Raw genomic sequence first — 18,881 nt, 5'->3', positions numbered from 1 at the left:
AAGCTGATCGATGGTCTCGTCTCTCGTAGCGGGGAAGCCGGCCCTGCTTTCGAGCTGCGCGTCGAGCTGTACAGCTGCTGCTCAGAAGACGACTTCTCCGCGGGGAGCACGCCCAGGAAGCTAGCCAGCAAGCTGAGCTCCTCCTTGGGTCGCTCGGCCGGCAAGAAACTGCGGGCGGCTATGGAGCCTGGGCCCTGCAGCCCAGTGAGCAACGGAGGGGCCTCGCCTCTTTTGCTGCCGGTTCCTTCCGTACCGTAAGTGTGGCGGCAAACTTTGGCCGACTGCAAAAAAGGCTTCCGTTCCGTTTGCAAATCATTTCCATCTCAAATTCTTAACTCTACCACCAGTCTACGGAAGGAAGAATGGTTGAATTGTGCTTCGGTGATCAATGTTAACAGTTGTGTAAATTAAATTAAATTAAATTAAATTAAATTAAATTAAATTAAATTAAATTAAATTAAATTAAATTAAATTAAATTAAATTAAATTAAATTAAATTAAATTAAATTAAATTAAATTAAATTAAATTAAATTAAATTAAATTAAATATATAAATAAATAAAATTTGAATAATCATCTGTCCACAGGGGCCCCAAGTACCACCTGCTGGCTCATACCACCCTGTCGCTGTCACACGCCCAGGACAATTTCCGAACGCACGACCTCACCATCTCGGGCAACGGTTAGTGTCCGCCTCCGTCGGTCTGACATTCTCCTTTTCCTCTGTGCCAAATTGGCCATCTGTCATTTCTTTCTTCTTTTTGTCAAGCTTTTGTTTGGCTTGCTGGCTGCACTCTTCATCATTTTGCTGCATCACTCCCCCCTCCCCTCCCCTCCCTGTCCTTCCCATACTCCCTGACAGACCGCCATAGTCAAGGTCGCAGCAATATAGGCTGCTCCACGAGGTGACTATAGTGTAAAGCTGAAGTGATAACAAGGCTGCCCGGTGTTTTACTCTTCAGCTGTCCTGTAAAATGTTCATTGGTGCCACAGAACCTGCAGCTGCCACTCTTTTACACCTCTGCACCTCCACTTTTGCCTTAATGGCGGCATTGTTTGTGGGCGGACTTTGTGGTATTAAGGCTGTGCATTTCTGCCCGTGTGTAGAAGAGTGCTCGTACTGGCTGCCTCTCTATGGAAGCGTGTGTTGCCGCCTTGCAGCCCAGCCTCAGTGTATGACCCAGCAGATGATGAGCGGACCTTTAAAAGTGTCGGTAAGTTGGAAGCAAAATGTACTCCTTTGTGCCGGCTTTTCAATTTTCTTTTGCTGCTCGTTCCGAGCTTCACCTCCCTCGTTGAGGTCAGCGAGTCTTTTCGCCTTGGCCAAGGATTTTCATTGACTTCTTCATTTTATTTGTGTGCTGTCAACATGTTCCTTTCTGTGCCATGAAAGCAGTTGGGTGGCGGCCCTCCCAGTTGGACCAAAGTCTACGCGGTCTTGAAAGGAACCAGCCTCTCCTGCTACCAACGACAAGAAGACGTCCAGGACGGTGGCGTGGACCCGGCTTTCACCATCGCCATCAGCAAGGTCCGAAACTAAACATCGCATTGCCCCTTATGTTCCTTACAATGCGTGACCCAAAAAAGATGTTCACTGTTGACAATCTTCATGAGTCATACCGTCCCTCTCATCATCACTTCTTCTATTTGTGATAAATATAGTAATCATGTGTGACGTGGATGTCTGAGGGGCGGGGCATCTCAGAATTTCCATTGTGACTCATGCAGACGCTTCTTGTCTTTGAATACAGCTGAGCCAGAACAAAGTTTATCTTTTGTCAGAAGGGAGGAAATTAACGGCGCAACACTGCCATCTAGTGGCTCTGTTAAGTGCGTCTGGAAAAGGATTCCTCAAGGGCAATTGGATGAAAATCGAGAGTCATTTTGTGCATGTTTTTATTTTCTTCCTCCCAATACCTTCAGGAGACGAGGATACGCGTGTCAGAGAAGGACGCTCAGGGCAAAGCTCAGAACGTTTGCATCAGCAACCAGTACGGCGGCGAAGACGTCACGCACATTCTCACCACGGACAGTCGCGAGGAGACGCACAAGTGGATGGAGGCCTTCTGGCAGCACTTCTACGACATGAGTGAGAACTTCCTCTCGTTATTTCCTTTTTAAACCCCGCCCCCTCTTGACTGTGCCGTGACAATCCTGGTGTCCTTCTTGCCCTTGTGGAAAAAAACAAGAAAAAAAAAACTGTCTCCATTTCCAACACACAGGTCAGTGGAAGCAGTGCTGCAATGACTTGATGAAAATTGAGCAGCCGTCGCCACGGAAACCAACCCCCGTCGCGCCGAAGCAGGGCTCCCTTTACCACGAAATGGGTACGGCGTTTGCATGTAATGGCGCATGAAGTAGTGCCGCCGTGCCGCGTCTGATCTCTTCAACTTAACAATCTGCTTTTCTGTTTGGCACTTCCGACTTGACACTGTGACTCACGCTGTCCTATTTTCTCTGCTCCTTTTGACCCCGTGTGCTCTTCACTCCCTTTGTCTCCTTGACCTTTTACTTTTGACCCTCCAACATGTTTTCATTGGCCAAACTCCACCCACTTCCCCATCCTTTTCTGTCGCCCCCTCTTGGCTGTTCCTAAATACTGCCGGCAGCCCCCCTTGCCGCTCCCTCCTGTGAGGGTCTTCTGCTGCAAGACAATGCTGTGTCCGCCGAGATTCGTGCACTTCTCTCATCCTATTACAACGACAGGTGACGTAGCAGGAGTAGGAGGAGTCTGTGTGATCATGTCAAATGAGCCATTTAGTCATTTTAAAAATGCAGAGGAATGGAGAAAAATAGGACATAAGTGAAGGGGTAAGAAAAAGAAAGTGAGTCAGGCCCCGCTTGACTATACAAGTGACTTTTGTTATTTACAGTAACAAGAGCAGCGAGAAATTGTATTTTTTTATTTACCGTAATTTTCGGACTATAAGTCGCGGTTTTTTTCATAGTTTGGGTGGGGGGGCGACTTATAGTCAGGGGCGACTTATAGTCCGAAAATTACGGTATTTAATCAATTAAATGGCTCCACCAACAAAAATAAGAAGAAATAGTCACCACAGAATTAGCTATTAGCACGACATGCTACCTAGCCAAAGCAGCAGTGTCACATTAATTCATTTTCCGGTCCACTTCAAGTCAAGTCGCATTTCATTTTTTGGTCTTTTTTTTTGTGGGCTCCAACAATACACACAGAAATGAACAAACCAACAGTTTAACGCATATGGAATGACTCTTGTCCAATCAAAATATTCGGTAGGAAATAAGTGTAAAAAAAAAAAAAGTTCAGCGATGACGGCGCCCTCGCCTCTCTTCTCCAGTTATTGAGTCTTCGGACGAGTTCGGCAGCAACGTGTCGGACATGTTGGCCCGGAGGATGCAGGAGTTGGCACTGCGCAGCCAGCTGGGCACCTCTCCCACCTGGATGTCCCTCTTTGAGGAGAACCACCCCAAAAGCGCCGCCCCCCCTGGTCCTTGCAGCTCCCGCCTGGCGGGGCCCCTCGACCCACAGCGCCTCACCCGGAGCCCCGCCAGCCCCCCGCGGGCTCCGCTGTCCTCCAATGCCAGCCTGACGTCAGACAGCGACAGCCACTGCAGCACCAGCCCGTGCTCGCGCCACCACGGCTGGCCCGAGCCCTCGCCGGGCTTCTCCCTGTCGTCCCCGTCCCGCCACCGGCCGCGCACGCTCTCGCTGGATGCCAAGCTCAGCACGCTACGGGGGAGGGGCTACGCAGGAGGGGGCGCCTTCCGCTACACCTGCCGGCCTCCCGCTTCGTCCCGCTCGCCGCTGTCCCAGCGCAGCGCGCAGACGGCGCTGTCCGGCTCCACCTCCAGCAGCAGCTCCAGCAACAGCGAGGGCGGACACAGCCCAGAGACGTCCGAGTGCGCCGCCTTCTCGCGGCCTTCGCCGGCCAGACGCAGCCTCAGGAACCTCAGGGCCAGACTGGACCCCCGCAACTGGCTCCAAAGTCAGGTGTGACCCCAAGCCGAGGAAGTGACAATCAATGGGAGCTACTTTGAGACATTTGGGCTCACGCTGCTTGGGAGCACCTGTCCACCTTTCAAACTGGAAGCTCACGTCTCCTCTGTTCATTCACTCGCAGTTTTGTCGGGACTAAATGAAGTGTTTTTCTAACAAAGGTGTCCGGTATGTATGCTTTCGTTGCAAGTGAGCATGTGGCGGAAGGCCTTTAAAGCTAAGGTGTCCAAACTACGGTCTAGGGGCCATTTTCGGCCCACGTCAAACAATATAGTAAAACTAACGTTTGCCTCGGGATGGGCACCACTGCACTTTTTTTTTCTAAACTTGGTGGCAGAGCAGAAGAAGAAGTTGATTCATCTCTCATTCCTTGTTTTCCACATGTCCGCCAAATGTTTATTTATAACACTACAAGGAATAAAGATAATTCAGGTACAGCAGCTAATCCACTTTCTACCCTCTGTCAAAGGTCATTTTAGCACCGATTTCTCGTGTCATCCAATACAGTAACATATAAAGGCGATTTAGAATCGCTTCATCGTGTTCACCGACACGGTTGGATTGGTTTTAGCATGTTGGATTTTTCCCGCATGCGGCCCTTGGAAGAAAAAGTCTGGACACCCTTGCAAATACTGTGATCTGTCGTTATTTAAGAATATTCACACACAAGTATGATCTGCTGTCACTCCGCCAGGTTGTATTGTTGCTATTTTTATCCTTTATTCATTATTTGGCAATTATATGTCAACAATTTGAGATGATTGGATTATCATAGACCGTTCAATCGAATTTAATTCAACTGCACTGGATTAGCGGCGCATTCTAAATGGATTGTTATTGAAGCATTCTTTATCAGTTCAGCTCAGACATCCATTTTCCCCTTTTTACTGAAAATAAAATTGTCAAAAGTGGCATTTGTTACTGTACTTAAATTTGTATAAATTCACCAATAAGATTCCTCGCTCGATCTTTGCGTTCCATCGTTGTGGATGATTTGCAGCTCGACTGTCACGGATTGAATCGACTTGTATCGGCAGCCTTTGTGTTTCTGCATGTACGCCATCAAAGGAGACATGAGAAATGTGTGAATAGAAAATTAATAATAATAATAAAATGGTTTATCAATTTAGTTTCATTTTTCTTGTTGGTATTCAATATTATCTACTAGCAATGCTTTATCCCCCCAAAAATATCTGACATCTGAAATGTATGTTATTTTAAATTTCATTTTCCTCAGTTGGGTTTAATTCAACTCTAGATTTTAATTTAATAATAAAAGTATGTAAATAATGGGTCAAAAAGGAAAGTACAGGTCGGAGGCTTTATTGACAGCCGAGCCTTCAATAGTATAAAGCACTGTTACGAACATGGGAGGTAGCAGATGTGGCTTGTATGCATAGACAAGTACTACGGCCATCTTGACGTTGCTTCAATACCTCAGTGCTTGTGCTATTAAAACTTCTCATGTGCAATACATAAATGAAAAAAATAATAATACATACCGTAATTTTCGGACTATAAGTCGCGGGTTTTTTTCATAGTTTGGGTGGGGGGGGCGACTTATACTCAGGAGCGACTTATATACATATATGTTGTTTTTTTTTCACTTTTTTGGGCATTTTATGGCTGATGCGACTTATACTCCGGTGCGACTTATAGTCCGAAAATTACGGTGCAACAAGTTACTGTATATTAACCTCAGGCAAAACATATTGAAATCATCAGAGCATCAGTACGCTTCATTCATGTGATCCGATGGCGACATCTACGTTTGGCAACCGTTATTGAAGAAATGTTCTGTGCACGTGTGCGTCCAATCAGCAGCTGCGGCGCGGGTGGGTCACCCCGAGCGCCACGGTGGACGCCGTCTTCCAGGCCCAAGTGTACAGCTTCCCGTTGCACGTTCCCGCTCTGCTGATGTACGAGCTGGCGATGCGGTGGAGGCGTTTGGCGCCGAAGGTGTTGTAGTGACCTGGCAGGACTTGATCCACCTGTTTGGACGTTTGTCGTTTTGGGAATTTCCAAAGTATTTAATGAGAAGTCTAGTTCATCCCCCCCCCCCCCCCCCCCCCAATAATTCTAAATATAAGAAGTGTCCATGGAAGCTATTTTTTTAATTCCATATCCAAAGTGCATTTTGAATGCGTTACCTGTTCGCTGTCCACCAGGCCCATGAGGCGCTCGCAGCTGCTGATGTAATCGCCGACCTGACTGTAGGGCAGCCAGTCGATCATGGAACCGTCGTACACCACGTCGCCGCTGAACAGCAGCTTGTTGTCGCCGTCGTGGAGGCAGATGCTGCCCCGGGAGTGGCCTGGCATGTGAAGTACGGTCAGCTGCCGGTCGCCCAGGTTGATGACGTCACCTACACAGGAGAGCAAATTGATTGTTCTGCTATATAGGTGGCATGTCCAACTCCCCCCTGACACACACACACACACATCAGGAAAGGAAAGGGTCCAGCTGCACTGCAGTATTCTGACACAGCAGAACCTGGTCTCATCTTGGTTGGCCTCTTTGCACCTCTACACAAAGCCTTCACGGGAAGGAATGCTGTTTCTTTTCTGCCAGAGGAAGTGAAGACACTTCCATAGTGCATCTATTAGATGTGTAATAGCATTTTCATCGACCGTAACGCTTTTAAAGAAAGGGTAGGAACCATAATAATGGCTCCATTGTATTTCTTAGTTGCCAGGGCATTTATTGTTGAAATGATGGAAAGTTTTGGCAGGTTTTTGAAGACTTTAATAGCTACTGGGAATGTTAAGGTGTGGATGTCGAAGTGAATGAATCGAACTATGAAATTGGCAACTGCGAATTGACTGGCAACCAGTTGAGCGAGTTCCATAATCAACTGGAAGAGGCGCCAGCCAGCTCAGTCGTGCCAAAAAGAAGAATAAATAGCATCCACCAGCCCCCTACTCGAGAGCCGCTCTTACCTTCTTGCAAGATGTGCGTGGGCTGCACGGCCTTGACTCTATATTGCCTGGCCCTCCAGCCGGGACTGGGAAGTTCGGTGATCTCATGGTCACGGAGCCAGGTGACCGTCTCGTAGTTGTCCCCGTTGACCAGCGCCTCCACCTCAGCGCTGTGGACGCCCACCTGTTGGAACTGATGCAGGCCGCCCGAGTGGTCGAAGTGGGCGTGGGTGACGATGGCCAGCAGCGGGTTCTTCCGCTGAGGGTCCTTGCCCAGCAGCCCCATGCTATCGATGTAGTCCGGAAGGCTCCTCAGCCCGAGTCCCGTGTCGATCACCAGGTCCTGGTGGGAGCCTCGTATTAGCCATATGTTAGCCCGGTTCGGCGACTGGAAGAACCGTTCCTGGATCCAGTAGAGACCGTCTCCGAGCGACTTGTGAGCGTACCAGTCGGTCGCGGACATCCCAATTCATGCACGTTCCACGCGTGGATGAGGCACCGATGGAGCTGTCACCTTGATTTGAAATCTGATAGTTTCAGCGAAGAGGTGAGATGATGATTTCATTGACGTTAAAGCCGCGGCCGCTGACACACCCGTGAAAGACGAGAGCGCTGCGATTGGACGAAGATGCGGAAGAGAAGAAGAATCACGCCGGCGCCTATTGGCTGAAAAGAATGACGTAACGCTACGCAATGGGGAGGAGACTTATAAAGCTTGTGGAGCACATGCGGACACCGGCAGCTACTGTGTTAGCAAAGCTTACGTTTGTCAATTTAATGACTAAAAGTGTGTAAGTACAAACGTAAAGTGGACGCGTATCGCAAACTATATCTCAAAATTAAAGCTCTTATACTTGTGGGCTATCCTGACAATACTTAACGCTCCTTTGGTAAGTATGTCACATTTTTTGCTCTTGTTGCAAGATGACGTCATCCATGTGTGTGTTGCAGGTGTAGTGGTGGTTTCCAGTCATGGCGGGGAAGGGTCGTGGGGTGGCTGCGTTCACCTTCAACATTGACGCACTGGGCATTGGCAGGGGCAACATGCCAGAAGCCAGGGTGGGGCCCCATCCACTCTTTCCAGTAAGTCTTCCCTACACGTGCACACACACACTTCCATGTTTTCGAGTCTCACTGAAGTATCCTTAGAAATTGATCTGACCAGAATCTCCCTGTACTTATTGTGGACTTCAACATTAAAATGGAAAGAATTGCATTTTGTTGAGGTCTCTGTTTGCAGCCCACAGACTTCAAGCCAGTCCCCCTGAAGGTTGGCGAGGACGAGGACTACATGCTGGCTCTCAAACAGGAGATGAGAGGAACCATGCAGCGGAAGCCTCACAACATCAAGTTTCATTCCAATAAGGCGGGTGAGTGCTTTCGAAACCTGATTTCAAAGAGACGTGATCCAACTATGAAAGAATGCGGCTGCAGACAAGAAGAATGCGGCAAGAATTGAGCCTATCATGTTTACTCCAAATAGATGTGGAGAAATACACTGAGAGGTACTTGAAGCAGAAACAGATGAATGATGATGAATGGACACCAGGTTTATTTTTATTTTTCTAATATCCTATGGCAGGAGTAAGACAAACTATGTTAATAATTTGTATGCTTCATGTTAAGATTGGAATGTCTTCCCAAAGGAATTGATGCCCCAGAAGAAAACCAGGGTGAAAGCAGGTAGTTCTTTTTTAAACTGCAGTCCAAATAAAAGGTAGTAACTTGGCCAGGATTTGAAAAAGAATTTTCCCTTGGTTAAATTTAACAGTTGTTAAAAAGAAAAGTGTGAAGATATCCAGCAAAGCTGCAGCAGACGTCTTGACCAAATTGGATGTGAGTAGTCTTTTTCATGTTTTTGTTTTGGGGGGGGGGTTAAAATGACAAGTTGCTTGGTGTTAACTTGATCTTGTCACCACATCAGGAGCTGGAAAAGAAAGATGACGGTGCCAAATCAGATGAGGAGAAACCAAAGGACAAAGAAAATGAAGATGGTGAGGACATTGAAGAAGAAGAATATGAGGAAGAAGAAGTTGAGGTAAGTTATTTCCAAATGTTACGGCCACCTTCTGGTCAGAAAACAATAAATGAAGATTTGTTTCTTTTGTAGGACAATGACTACATCGAAAACTATTTTGACAACGGCGAAGACTTTGGCGCAGGCAGTGACGACAATATGGATGGTGAAGCAACATATTGACTCTTAACTTACTTTTCATTATGGATCCCAGAATTTTGTTTACAATCATGGAAAATAATAATTTAAAGAGCCGTGTAAATAAGGAATGCCAAAGTGTATGGACGCTGGCAATGTTTGAAAATATATTTATTTTATTCTTCAGCCTGTGCGCACATTTACACAGGTTGAAAGGCACATACTGTCAACAGAAAATGCTTTTCCATAATCACAAGTGGTGAAGTAAAAGGGCTTGAAACAAAAAATAAAAACATGTCCTCAATGTGGGAACTTTGTGCAACTTGGGATTTCTGTTTTTTTTTTTTTAAACGCAGTACTCTTCAGGCCATGTAAAGGCGAAGACATCTAGAAAGGTAATTTAAGATTTTTTAATACCACAATTGGCTTAATAGTCCTGAAATAAATCCAAATTTCCCACAATCATTTTTGCCAACTGATGTATTATGCGGCATTGAACAAACGTACAATTGGGAAAATTCATTGAAGCTGTTCATTCACAAACGTGGTGAAGATCTGCATTTATGAATGAAAATACTTTCATGGTCTCTCCAAGCTCTCCTTTTTTTTTGCTCCACTCTGGGGGATCTGCTCCCACACATAAAAGCCAATGTTGTTGCAAGGCTCAGACTGAGCCCCTGGTCGTCACGGTAACAAAAAGGAGGCCTGGCCATTGGCTAAACTGGAGGCTGACAAAAGCTTGTCACACACGTTAAGACAACGTTAACTGTTTGAAATTGGGTGTCGATGCTAAATTCAAACTTTTCGAAACTCATCAGTGTCGCGGAAATGTACGTGGTTGTCGGTACTAGAAAAGACGACAAGGCAGCAGCATGGAAACATTTAAATCCGGATCGGTTAAATTAATAAACGTATAAAAGTGACTTTCCCTCTCCAGATTGCACCGTGTCATCGTGAAAATCACTTTTGTCATGTCTTTCCGCGCGGTGCGCTGTTTAATTTGAGTCCTTGCGGGGCTTGGTGAGGCACGTCTCCAGCTTTTTGCGAGGCTCCGCCTCCAGCGTGACTCCGATCTAGGTGGACGTGATCGTGGTCGTGCGTGTAAAGCACGTGGCCGGGAACATCTGCGGGGCTCTCGTGGTGGCCCGCTTCAGCTTTCATTAGAACTTCATAGTACAGTAGGTAGAAAACGGGCGTGATGATGCCAACCACCAGCATGATGACCACCGCCGTCCACCACCTCATGCCCCAGTCGGCCCCGTAATAAGGGTCCTTTTTTGCCGTCAGTTTGTACTCTGTTTTCCCCGGCTTCATCTGGAGCGTCAACGAGGACACAACCTCGTTGAGGCCGCTCCTGGACGGCCCCGTGGATTTCACTAGTTGCTCAATGTCCTTGTCCTTCTCCATGAGAAAGCCTTCCACGCTGTCCGTGGAAGAGGAGTCCGTGGAGGACTCGATATGGAGGGCAGTTCCGGCCGAGATCTGGGTCGGGCGTCGGGATTCGGCGGGAGAGGCGGCTTTGTGGGGTCCAGTGTTGTGAGTTTCCGTCAACATGCTGAAGCGCTTGACGGGGATCTTCACAGATCGCAGGGCGAAAAAGTCTTGCTCGGTCAGGAGGTTGTTTGAGCGCTTTAAATCGGCCACCTGGAAGCAAGAGAAGAGCTCCAGTGAGATCTGCGTCGTTAAAATAACGGCTCCAAAAACGATGAGTTGACAAACGGATGACTTGACGAACATCTGCCAGGAATGGGGTTGTGCGGGAAGTGCATGGAGTAAAACCCTTTATTAGCTATGACTTGATCATTTTGAGATGTCACCTCGAGGTGGACTGTTGAGATTGTATAAGGCAGGTGTGGCATGTGGTTATGCAGGAAGCACATCGAGTTAGACGCAATGATGTCATCTCAAGGTGGACTTTTTAAGCATTGCTCACTTCAGATAAGTGACATTGACTTGGCACGTGAGATTGTGACAACTGTCAGCTAATTTATAACCACTTGCATGACAGCGATTCCAACACGCAAAACAATTGTGTTCTTATGCCACATGACTGTCTTTTGACTAACTAGATTGTTATCACTTATGATTTGGTAGACTAAGACCTTGCAAAAAAGAAATCGTAAGGATTGTGTTAGTGAACTGATTGCTGGATAGCCATTGGACAACTACTTGACTCAACAGCACAATTGAATTCAGATGTGTCGTCCTGACCGCTGTCCACACTCGTGTATATTTTAGAGCTATTTATTCATGTAAAGTTTGACATAATTAAGAAAAGGTGCGTTTCCGAAAGAGTGGAGCTGACCTTAAAAGATGTGAATAACTTGCTTCTATTTATTTCAATGTAATCACAAATAACGATTTGTAAATGTACGTGCAGATAGAGCACGTTTATTCGAGTGCAAGCACAAACTTACTGAGCAATGATATTGCAAGGCGATGCTGTTCAGGGTGTCCCCCTCCTGGATGTCTCTGGTCAGGTAGACAATGTCATCCATCCTCTCCTTGGAGGTGCTCCTCCGATTCCTCTCCCTGCCACGCGGCCGCAGCTCGTAGCTCTCGCCATCCTCCTCGGACTGTTCATTCTCCGAACCGGTGGTCCCGAACAGGTAGGCGTGACCTCCGTTGGAAGGTTGAACCACCGTGGCTGACTGGAAGCCATAGTGCTGACCTCGACTAGTCATTTTCACTGAAATGGGAAAAGGAAGCATCAATTAAGAGTTAACACGTACATTTCAAACATGACATAAATAAAATTATATAATGTGCCACGTCATAGAGAAAAGGCTTAAAGGTACGATCTCATGGGCCTTTCTTCTTACGTAACACGTCATTATCAGTCTCGGTGTCTAGGACGTGGACGTTTGAACTTTTAGTTCGAACAAGGACATGTGGCATTTGACAAAAACATGACAGATCAATTCACACAACGTGTACAATAAAACCAACATGCCCAATGCTAATGTCTGTAGATATTAAACTTCGATATGCGGCGGTTGTATGAGATAACGTACAACGATTGAAACGTTAGTCCTGCAATAAAGGTGCAAACACCTTTAAGATCAAATATGTAAAGAATGCAGGCAAACTAAAACACCATATTGAGATTAGGCTAATGCTAACAAGCGTCTACTACCGTGACAAAGCTGCGAGGTTACCACAATTTAATCGATCAGCAATCGAGTTTATAGTGGCGCATTTGAGGGATGTAAACAATTACTTGAACCTGAATAGGTGGACACCGATCAGTCGGTTAAATCCATGATTACGAGTGGTAATCCTCAGTTTCACCTTTCCCTTGCATACCTTCGACACATGCTAGCTACTGTTGCGCTGCTACCGCCGCTCACGGCCACGTCAACACAAACCATGACGTCATGACGTTCAGAGCGTCAGAGACGCGTCTCAGGTTTTTTATTTATTCTATATCTATTTATTCGAAATTTACTTTGCAAACAATATGTTGAATGTGTATTCCCACTATAGTCTAAACCCGGCTGTGATTAATTTTGCATTTGTGGAATATGAATTAAGCAGAAAAGTCTATTTGCCCTGTACTGCCACCAACTGTCGATTGAAAAAAATGCCCCGACTCCTACATTTAATAATAATAATAATAACTATTTTCTTTACAAGTCCACTCTTTCATGGCAAAATATCAATTGACACAAAAATCTGTCAATAATTTAAAATATGTTCAGTTTGCCAATGTTTCTAAATAAATGTCCACTATTTGCAAATTACGCCAAAATGTTTGTACCGCCTGTTGCTGCGAACACCCCCTTACTACAAAGAATATCAAATTCAATAGAAAATCTCAGTTTTGTGGGGTGAAATGCGTCAGTGTCAAAGCCACCCTTTTCTTCTGGGATGTTTACTAATTTCCAAGTTGAATCGCAACAACTACAGTGACGAGTGTGCGTTCGCCTCGCACGGTGGCGCTGTTGGGCTCCAAAAACATTTAAACAGACAAACCCGTGGGGGGATTAAATTTAACATCGCGTCTCATTAGCTTCAGCCACTTCGAGACGATCTGGACGTGCACGCGCAACAGCTCCCTAATCTTTTGGACCGGGTCATCGTGCGCGCTCCCGTGTGCGTAGCTGGTGCTCTTCACTCACATGTGTGCAGCACACCGATGGAGCGAGCGTGAGGAGAACCGTTACTTGTTATTTAGATGGAGTACCCGCTCCACCTCACGTTATTAACTTGGATCCCACCACCGCCGCATCGGAAGGGATAACGGACTTTTAAAAACCATAGAGGAAAGGAGGAGTATTGATCCATGTATTCCTCGGCCGTCGGGACGTCTCGTTAATTAATCATGGACTTGGAGTGGGCAGGTAAGTTGTTTTTTATTTCCTCCTAAAAGAAAAGTTGTTATCACTTCATCTCGCCCGGGCTGTCCAAACGTATATCAAGTTTGCATTTCTTATAGTGTGGTTAATAATGAATAGAGCTGAAAAAAAATATATAGTCGTCACTCCTCACCTCAATCAAGCCAGACAGATCAAGTCAATAGGACAACGACACTATAGGAACACAATTAAAAGTGACGCGGTGCTAATTTTATTTCGCAGTGTGCCAAACGCCAACCCCCCCCCCGTGTTAACGCGCCTCCTCCCCGTAGCAGCTAATAACACTGAAAAGCCTAAATATTGATTCAACGCGATCAGTACATGAATGGCCGGCGAGCCCATTGACGACAGAGACAAAACGCTTCCATGGTTACATGCAGGATCTCCAGTGTGATTGCTACTCTTTGTGTGGGCTCTCCCCCGCCCTCCCTCCTTGCCCACGAAATCAAACAGGGATCCCCACACACATAGTACTGGTGGGGCTCTTTCATTAAAAAAAAAAAAAAAAAGTCCTCCCAATTTAAAGGGCTATGAGTAATCTTGGCCCACGTGTGAAGGGAATTAACTAAAATGCATTCTGGTGGATTTTCTACCAATCCCAAAAGTCCAGCTCATTTGTAATTGCTATGATATGATGTCATCTTCTGTGGCCAATCTCTTTTGTTACTTCAGCATGGTTAATCCCGTCTCGCACGGCGACTAGCAGGAAGGAAGGGAGGGAGCTTCATTCAGCTCTTACACCTGTTCCACGCCAACCGTCCTGGAATAGCAATTGTATTATCTCAAAGCATCACTGGCCTTTGTTGGGTGAAATCTGCACACTTTCCAACCCCTGAGCTCCTCTCTTGCCGTGGGCCCTTTGTCTCTCAGTGTTTATGTCATTGCCTGGAAGGGGTCAGCCCCCCCCCCCCCCCCCCCCACGTCCTGTCCCTCAGTGGCCCGTGTGAGGGCCCGAATGTGATTCACGGGGAGGAAACTGTTTTACTGCCTGCTTCGCCCTCCTTCTGTCTCAGCCTCCTAATGGCCGTGCGGCACAAAAGGGGGTCGGCGCTGTTAGTGGGGGGCTGCTCATTGATGAGAAGGCCTCAAGTGTTGCGCAGAGGAGACAGGCTGAGATGGATGAACGCAGGCTACGAGAGAGGGATGGCGTTCCCAGCGTGTGGCAAAGTGAACACGACAGGGCCGTACTTTATGACAACTTGTATCAGTCCAGTGAGAATTTGCTTTTTAGAGGAACTTGGGTTCTCAGGCTATTTGCAGTTCATAAAAAGTCTCGGCGTGGCTGCGGAAGCTCAACAGACGACATTTCGTCACGAGCGTCACTCTGACAGACAGCACCCGAAATGTTTCTTTGGCGTTTCTGTTGAATGTGAACGGGATCACCCTGTAAAAGTTTCTTTCAGATTGACTCAACAGACACATTATAAATCAAGATCATAGTTAAGTCGCGTATAATGGCAACGTTGTATGCCATGTTTCCGTAAATGCTTAAATGGTTTTTTAGGCTTCCTGATGGGAGACATGTTTCAGCGGTTGCTGACCTTGGAGCAGAGGGACGGGGAAGTGGTGGAGCAAAAGTGATGGCCAACAATCCTGAGGTCTCTTTGGTGGTCCCGACCGAACCCGTTTGGTTCCCGTTGAGTTCGGAACGGTTACTGCAGCGAACCTTTGCATATGACCACTTGTATGTTTACAAATCGTCAAATATTTGTACCCACACATTTTTGATGGTAAAATGCATTGTCTGTATAGATTGAAAAATGGCAGCTCAGGGGTGGGGCTCGTGACTAGCACCCTGCTTTAGAATTACTAAGGCGTGAGCGAACCTACTATTTATTTATTTATTTATTTATTTATTTATTTATTTATTTATTTATTTATTTATTTATTTATTTATTTATTTATTTATTTATTTATTTATTTATTTATTTATTTATTTATTTATTTATTTATTTATTATTTACTTCTAGACATTTATTTTTCAGCTCTTGTGTCACACTTCCAGAGAACCACCCATATACTACCATATACTATTTATTTATTTATTTATTTATTTATTTATTTATTTATTTATTTATTTATTTATTTATTTATTTATTTATTTATTTATTTATTTATTTATTTATTTAATTATTTAATTATTTTTATTTACTTCTAGACATTTATTTTTCAGCTCTTGTGTCACACTTCCAGAGAACCACCCATATACTAGGTTTTTTAATTTTGTCAATGATTTCACAAAGCCTCATAAAAGTTCAATAAGTTTCCATGTTGACTTCCAGCTTTTTACTCATGAACCTGTTTCCACAATAATTTAATACTTGAAATGTGGGTCAAATGATTGGCTGCAAAATAACGGGATTTTTTTTTTCTTTTGGTCGGCTTGCAGTTGTTGTTTTTGTTGCAATTTAGAAAATGGAGTCTTTTCAGCGTGTGGGGGTTGCACATGTAGCAGCAGCAGCTCCTTTCTCATTCTTTGATGTCCCTCCCTGCCTGTTGTATATTTAGTCTTGGCAGAGGAATTTGAAAAGTTGGCGGGGGCGTTTGAACACTGAGTGGTTGTATTTGTTTCAAACATGCATTCATCCACGATTTCTTTTTTCTTAATGCCTGCCATTGCACATTTCAGCTTTGTGAGAGAAACATGTCAAGATAATCAACATTGAGGTCATTTATCTATGCAAAACACTGCAGGGGTGCTGGATGACAACGGGGTGCTTTGAATGGATGCATTTTTGGAATCCTTAAAGATCTCTTTATGAATGTTCTGAACTCCTGTTTTGATGCCAGTGATTTATTATGGCGGCCGTTTTGTGATTCTTTATTCTCATGATTTTGTGATTGATTGGACCACAATCCACAAGGCTGGTTGGCTTGAGTAGATAATACTGCTCCTTTATGACCAATAGGCGAGAGAATGACCAGCTTGCCATCTGGCACTTTGGCGTTTTGGAAAAAAGAAAAAAAAAGCGCCTCGACACCTACTGTACTACGAATGTGTGTGCAGCCATGTCCTTGCAACGAAGGGGGGAAAAAAACCAAAAGGCTCTTTTTCTCCAGTGGAGGTCTGCTTGCCAAAAAGTAGTAAAAACAAAATAAAAGAGAACTGTGGCCATGTCAATAATACCCGGCCGGCAAAACCTCCAAAGTAGCACGCGAGAACAAAAGTGCGCTCCTTAAAATTGCGCGCTGCTCACTGAAACGTGAAGTCGGGCTTGGAAAAAAAAAAAAAAAATGCAGCCTCTGTTCCGAGTCCGTCCCCTCTCTTTTAGAAAGGCAATTAGCATTTCATCCGGACCCAACGTGCAACAGAGTAATAGCCGTCCCAAATTGGCCCTTTGGTCTGTACAACCTTGTTTAATCCCCCTCAAAGTGTCTTTCTGTCCGCTTCCATCACCGTGCGTCATACAATCTAATCAGTCAGCCAGCGCCCCCCAAAATACGAGAAACTGCTTCCTCCACTCTTCCTTTGGAAAACATTCTTTCTTTTATTTCGAGGTATGTGAGAGATGCACTTGGTGGAACTTTGGAGCATGCAACCAGCTGCATGGACAATACCTCTTGAAAACTCGCCCCTCTCGCTCTCTGTTTTCTTTTTCACAGTAAAATGCACATTTGATTGACAGGCTCTTGCACCCCCGAAAGAGAGAAAGGCCAGTGTGAAGTGTCTTCCGACAATAGCCCGAGGGCTGACCTCATGCCTTTTTGTTCTTTTAGATTCCATCAAGAAGCGGACTCGCATCATTTGACCACCTTGACATTTTTATTTCCTCAAATGCACCGCTTCTTATTTGATGGACTAATCGTAGGCTTTCATTTTTTGCACCTAAAAATAAACACAAATCCGTTTTGGGATTGGGTCAGGTGTCAAAGTCAAGGCCCCGGGGCCAGATACGGCCCGCCACATCATTTTGGGTGGTCCGGGAAGACAAATTGTGCATCGAATTCATATGTCAATTCCAAAATTTCAAACGGTTTTCACTTTTGAGAAATAGAGATATTGTTAGCAATTTCTATTACCGTATTTTGCGCCCTATTAGGCGCACCGGGGTATAAGGCGCACCTTCGATGAACGGCCCATTTTAAAACTTTGTCCATATATAAGGCGCACCGGACTATAAGGCGCATAAAATAGAAGCTTTACTGCAACAAACTGAGGTTGACTAGGGTTGCGGTATGCACCCACTAGCCAATAACCAACGAACCCTCTGTAAACAATCGCGTTTCTCAAACGATCTCCTATAAAATGATCGGAACTGACTAAAGTTCGATCTAACGCATTGGTACTACTTACCTATGTTTCCCTTCCATATCGATCCGTAGATTTACTCGAAACATTAACAGAGCAGACTATTTTGACATGAAATAGCCTCGCGCGTACAGCAGCTATTCGGTGACGCCCCCTGACTACAGTTACCGTAATGTTGGGAAGCGATGCGACCTTGTAATTTACTAGTCGTACTAAAACGTACTAAAACATTTTGCCAGAGCACTGTGTACAACTAGTATGGATCAACAAATTCATCACTTGATCTATATATAAGGCGCACCGGACTTTTGATAAGAATTTAGGTTTTTAGGTGCGCCTTATAGGGCGGAAAATACGGTACCTTTCATTTTTTTAAACATTTTTTTTTCGTCAATTTATTTGGGTTGACAACGTCCCTTTGAGGCCAACTGACTATGATGTGGCCCGCGCCAAAAATACGTTTGACACCCCTGCTCTAAAATAAGTGTGGCGTGTAACGCAAATGGATTTAACAATGTATGTTCTAGCTCTAGTCATTTATTACGTCTCTTCATTTCTTCCCTGTATGGTGAAAACATTGACTGATCTAAAAATACCAGAAGGAAAAACGACATGTAAAGTGCAATTATGGCCTTGTGAGTATGCTGGTCGCGGCCTGTGGGTGCTTTCTGAGGTCGGGCCCGACACACACCGGCCCGGTGGCATCGCTAACACAAACCAATAACAAAGGAGAGAAGGTTTTTCAGCCACAAATGAAGTCAAGCGACAGAAATACACGCTGCGCTCTAATAATACACGGCATTAACATTTTTTCGGTTTGTTATTTAAAGATAGACCATAGCAATAAATAAAAAAATGGAATCATTTCGAGGCTCTGAGCATCCAACAGTTCCTGACCAAGACTTCCTGACCTCCCCACTCGCCCGACCTGGCTTCGTGTGATTTTTCTCCTCTTTCACAAGCTCAAGGGGGTAATCAAGGGTACTGGTTTTGAAAATGTGGTCAACATCAGTGGATTTGAAATATATCTCTGGTGACTCCAGTCCTGGAACTTTTCTTTCTCGACTTACTGATATGCGGCTCCATCTTTGTGTTGCTGTTTAGTGGTTCAGTGAAACCACAAACGGTTCCGCAAGGGCGTCTCAGGACCGGGGCAATCTCATGGTATAGAAGCCACACGGGAAAGCCCTTGATTAAACTCCACTGACTGATGTCCAACACACCC

The 18,881-nt window shown here is 45.3% G+C and overlaps 5 protein-coding genes across 13 annotated transcripts in view; 3 read left to right on the top strand and 2 right to left on the bottom strand.

Annotated features, from left to right (window-relative positions):
* The window catches only part of rtkna (rhotekin a), a 34,505-nt gene extending 29,400 nt beyond the window's left edge, over positions 1-5,105 (top strand). For 4 of the 8 annotated variants that reach the window (XM_061278174.1, XM_061278177.1, XM_061278175.1 and 1 more), the window contains exons 5-11: positions 30-254; positions 588-682; positions 1,108-1,214; positions 1,394-1,528; positions 1,924-2,089; positions 2,223-2,327; positions 3,318-5,105. In XM_061278174.1, coding sequence (XP_061134158.1) covers positions 30-254; positions 588-682; positions 1,108-1,214; positions 1,394-1,528; positions 1,924-2,089; positions 2,223-2,327; positions 3,318-3,976 — 1,492 coding nt within the window. In that variant the 3' untranslated portion in view covers positions 3,977-5,105. Of the gene's footprint in view, positions 1-29; positions 255-587; positions 683-1,107; positions 1,215-1,393; positions 1,529-1,923; positions 2,090-2,222; positions 2,328-2,609; positions 2,711-3,317 lie in introns of those variants that run through there. The other 4 variants (XM_061278176.1, XM_061278179.1, XM_061278180.1 and 1 more) reach the window with 3 other exon arrangements.
* Positions 5,106-5,283: 178 nt separating this feature from the next.
* mblac2 (metallo-beta-lactamase domain containing 2) lies at positions 5,284-7,516 on the bottom strand. Of its 2 annotated transcripts, XM_061278185.1 has the most exons (4): positions 7,341-7,516; positions 6,916-7,237; positions 6,127-6,341; positions 5,284-5,967 (listed from the first exon to the last, which is right to left on the bottom strand). In XM_061278185.1, exons 1-4 carry the CDS (start codon positions 7,365-7,367, stop codon positions 5,794-5,796), a joined length of 738 nt encoding a protein of 245 aa, XP_061134169.1. In that variant the 5' UTR covers positions 7,368-7,516; the 3' UTR covers positions 5,284-5,793. The 2 variants fall into 2 exon arrangements, with proteins under 2 accessions (XP_061134169.1, XP_061134168.1); XM_061278184.1 differs by having other exon boundaries at positions 6,916-7,498.
* On the top strand, positions 7,496-9,371 carry polr3g (polymerase (RNA) III (DNA directed) polypeptide G). The gene is made up of 8 exons (XM_061278186.1): positions 7,496-7,784; positions 7,846-7,977; positions 8,135-8,264; positions 8,378-8,443; positions 8,521-8,577; positions 8,666-8,730; positions 8,819-8,932; positions 9,005-9,371. The coding sequence occupies exons 2-8, from the start codon at positions 7,867-7,869 to the stop codon at positions 9,092-9,094; spliced, it is 633 nt and encodes a 210-aa protein (XP_061134170.1). The 5' UTR covers positions 7,496-7,784; positions 7,846-7,866; the 3' UTR covers positions 9,095-9,371.
* Positions 9,204-12,432, bottom strand: lysmd3 (LysM, putative peptidoglycan-binding, domain containing 3). Its single transcript, XM_061278183.1, has 3 exons — positions 12,276-12,432; positions 11,467-11,738; positions 9,204-10,693 (listed from the first exon to the last, which is right to left on the bottom strand). Exons 2-3 carry the CDS (start codon positions 11,731-11,733, stop codon positions 10,019-10,021), a joined length of 942 nt encoding a protein of 313 aa, XP_061134167.1. The 5' UTR covers positions 11,734-11,738; positions 12,276-12,432; the 3' UTR covers positions 9,204-10,018.
* A 668-nt stretch (positions 12,433-13,100) lies between these two features.
* Positions 13,101-18,881, top strand: part of adgrv1 (adhesion G protein-coupled receptor V1) — a 65,308-nt gene continuing 59,527 nt past the window's right edge. The window contains exon 1 of the mRNA XM_061279383.1: positions 13,101-13,392. Within this exon, the coding sequence (XP_061135367.1) occupies positions 13,374-13,392 (19 nt within the window). The 5' untranslated portion in view covers positions 13,101-13,373. The remainder of the gene's footprint in view (positions 13,393-18,881) is intronic.

Source organism: Syngnathus typhle, linkage group LG5 (assembly GCF_033458585.1).
Source record: "Syngnathus typhle isolate RoL2023-S1 ecotype Sweden linkage group LG5, RoL_Styp_1.0, whole genome shotgun sequence".
NCBI lineage: Eukaryota > Metazoa > Chordata > Actinopteri > Syngnathiformes > Syngnathidae > Syngnathus > Syngnathus typhle.
The sequence above is the reverse complement of the archived record's forward strand: the minus strand, read 5'-3'. Positions and strand labels throughout refer to the sequence as shown.

Bases quoted from the DNA above. Each gene is read 5' to 3' on its own strand.
- mblac2 (XM_061278184.1), bottom strand. From the start codon at position 7,357: ATGTCCGCGACCGACTGGTACGCTCACAAGTCGCTCGGAGACGGTCTC. The intron at 6,342-6,915 runs GTAAGAGCGGCT...TCTCCTGTGTAG, and splicing joins CACGCACATCTTGCAAGAAG to GTGACGTCATCAACCTGGGC. The intron at 5,968-6,126 runs GTAACGCATTCA...ACGTCCAAACAG, and splicing joins GCCTGGTGGACAGCGAACAG to GTGGATCAAGTCCTGCCAGG.
- polr3g (XM_061278186.1), top strand. From the start codon at position 7,867: ATGGCGGGGAAGGGTCGTGGGGTGGCTGCGTTCACCTTCAACATTGAC. The intron at 8,731-8,818 runs GTGAGTAGTCTT...TCACCACATCAG, and splicing joins ACGTCTTGACCAAATTGGAT to GAGCTGGAAAAGAAAGATGA. The intron at 8,933-9,004 runs GTAAGTTATTTC...TTTCTTTTGTAG, and splicing joins ATGAGGAAGAAGAAGTTGAG to GACAATGACTACATCGAAAA.
- lysmd3 (XM_061278183.1), bottom strand. From the start codon at position 11,733: ATGACTAGTCGAGGTCAGCACTATGGCTTCCAGTCAGCCACGGTGGTT. The intron at 10,694-11,466 runs GTAAGTTTGTGC...TCTTGCTTCCAG, and splicing joins CCTTGCAATATCATTGCTCA to GTGGCCGATTTAAAGCGCTC.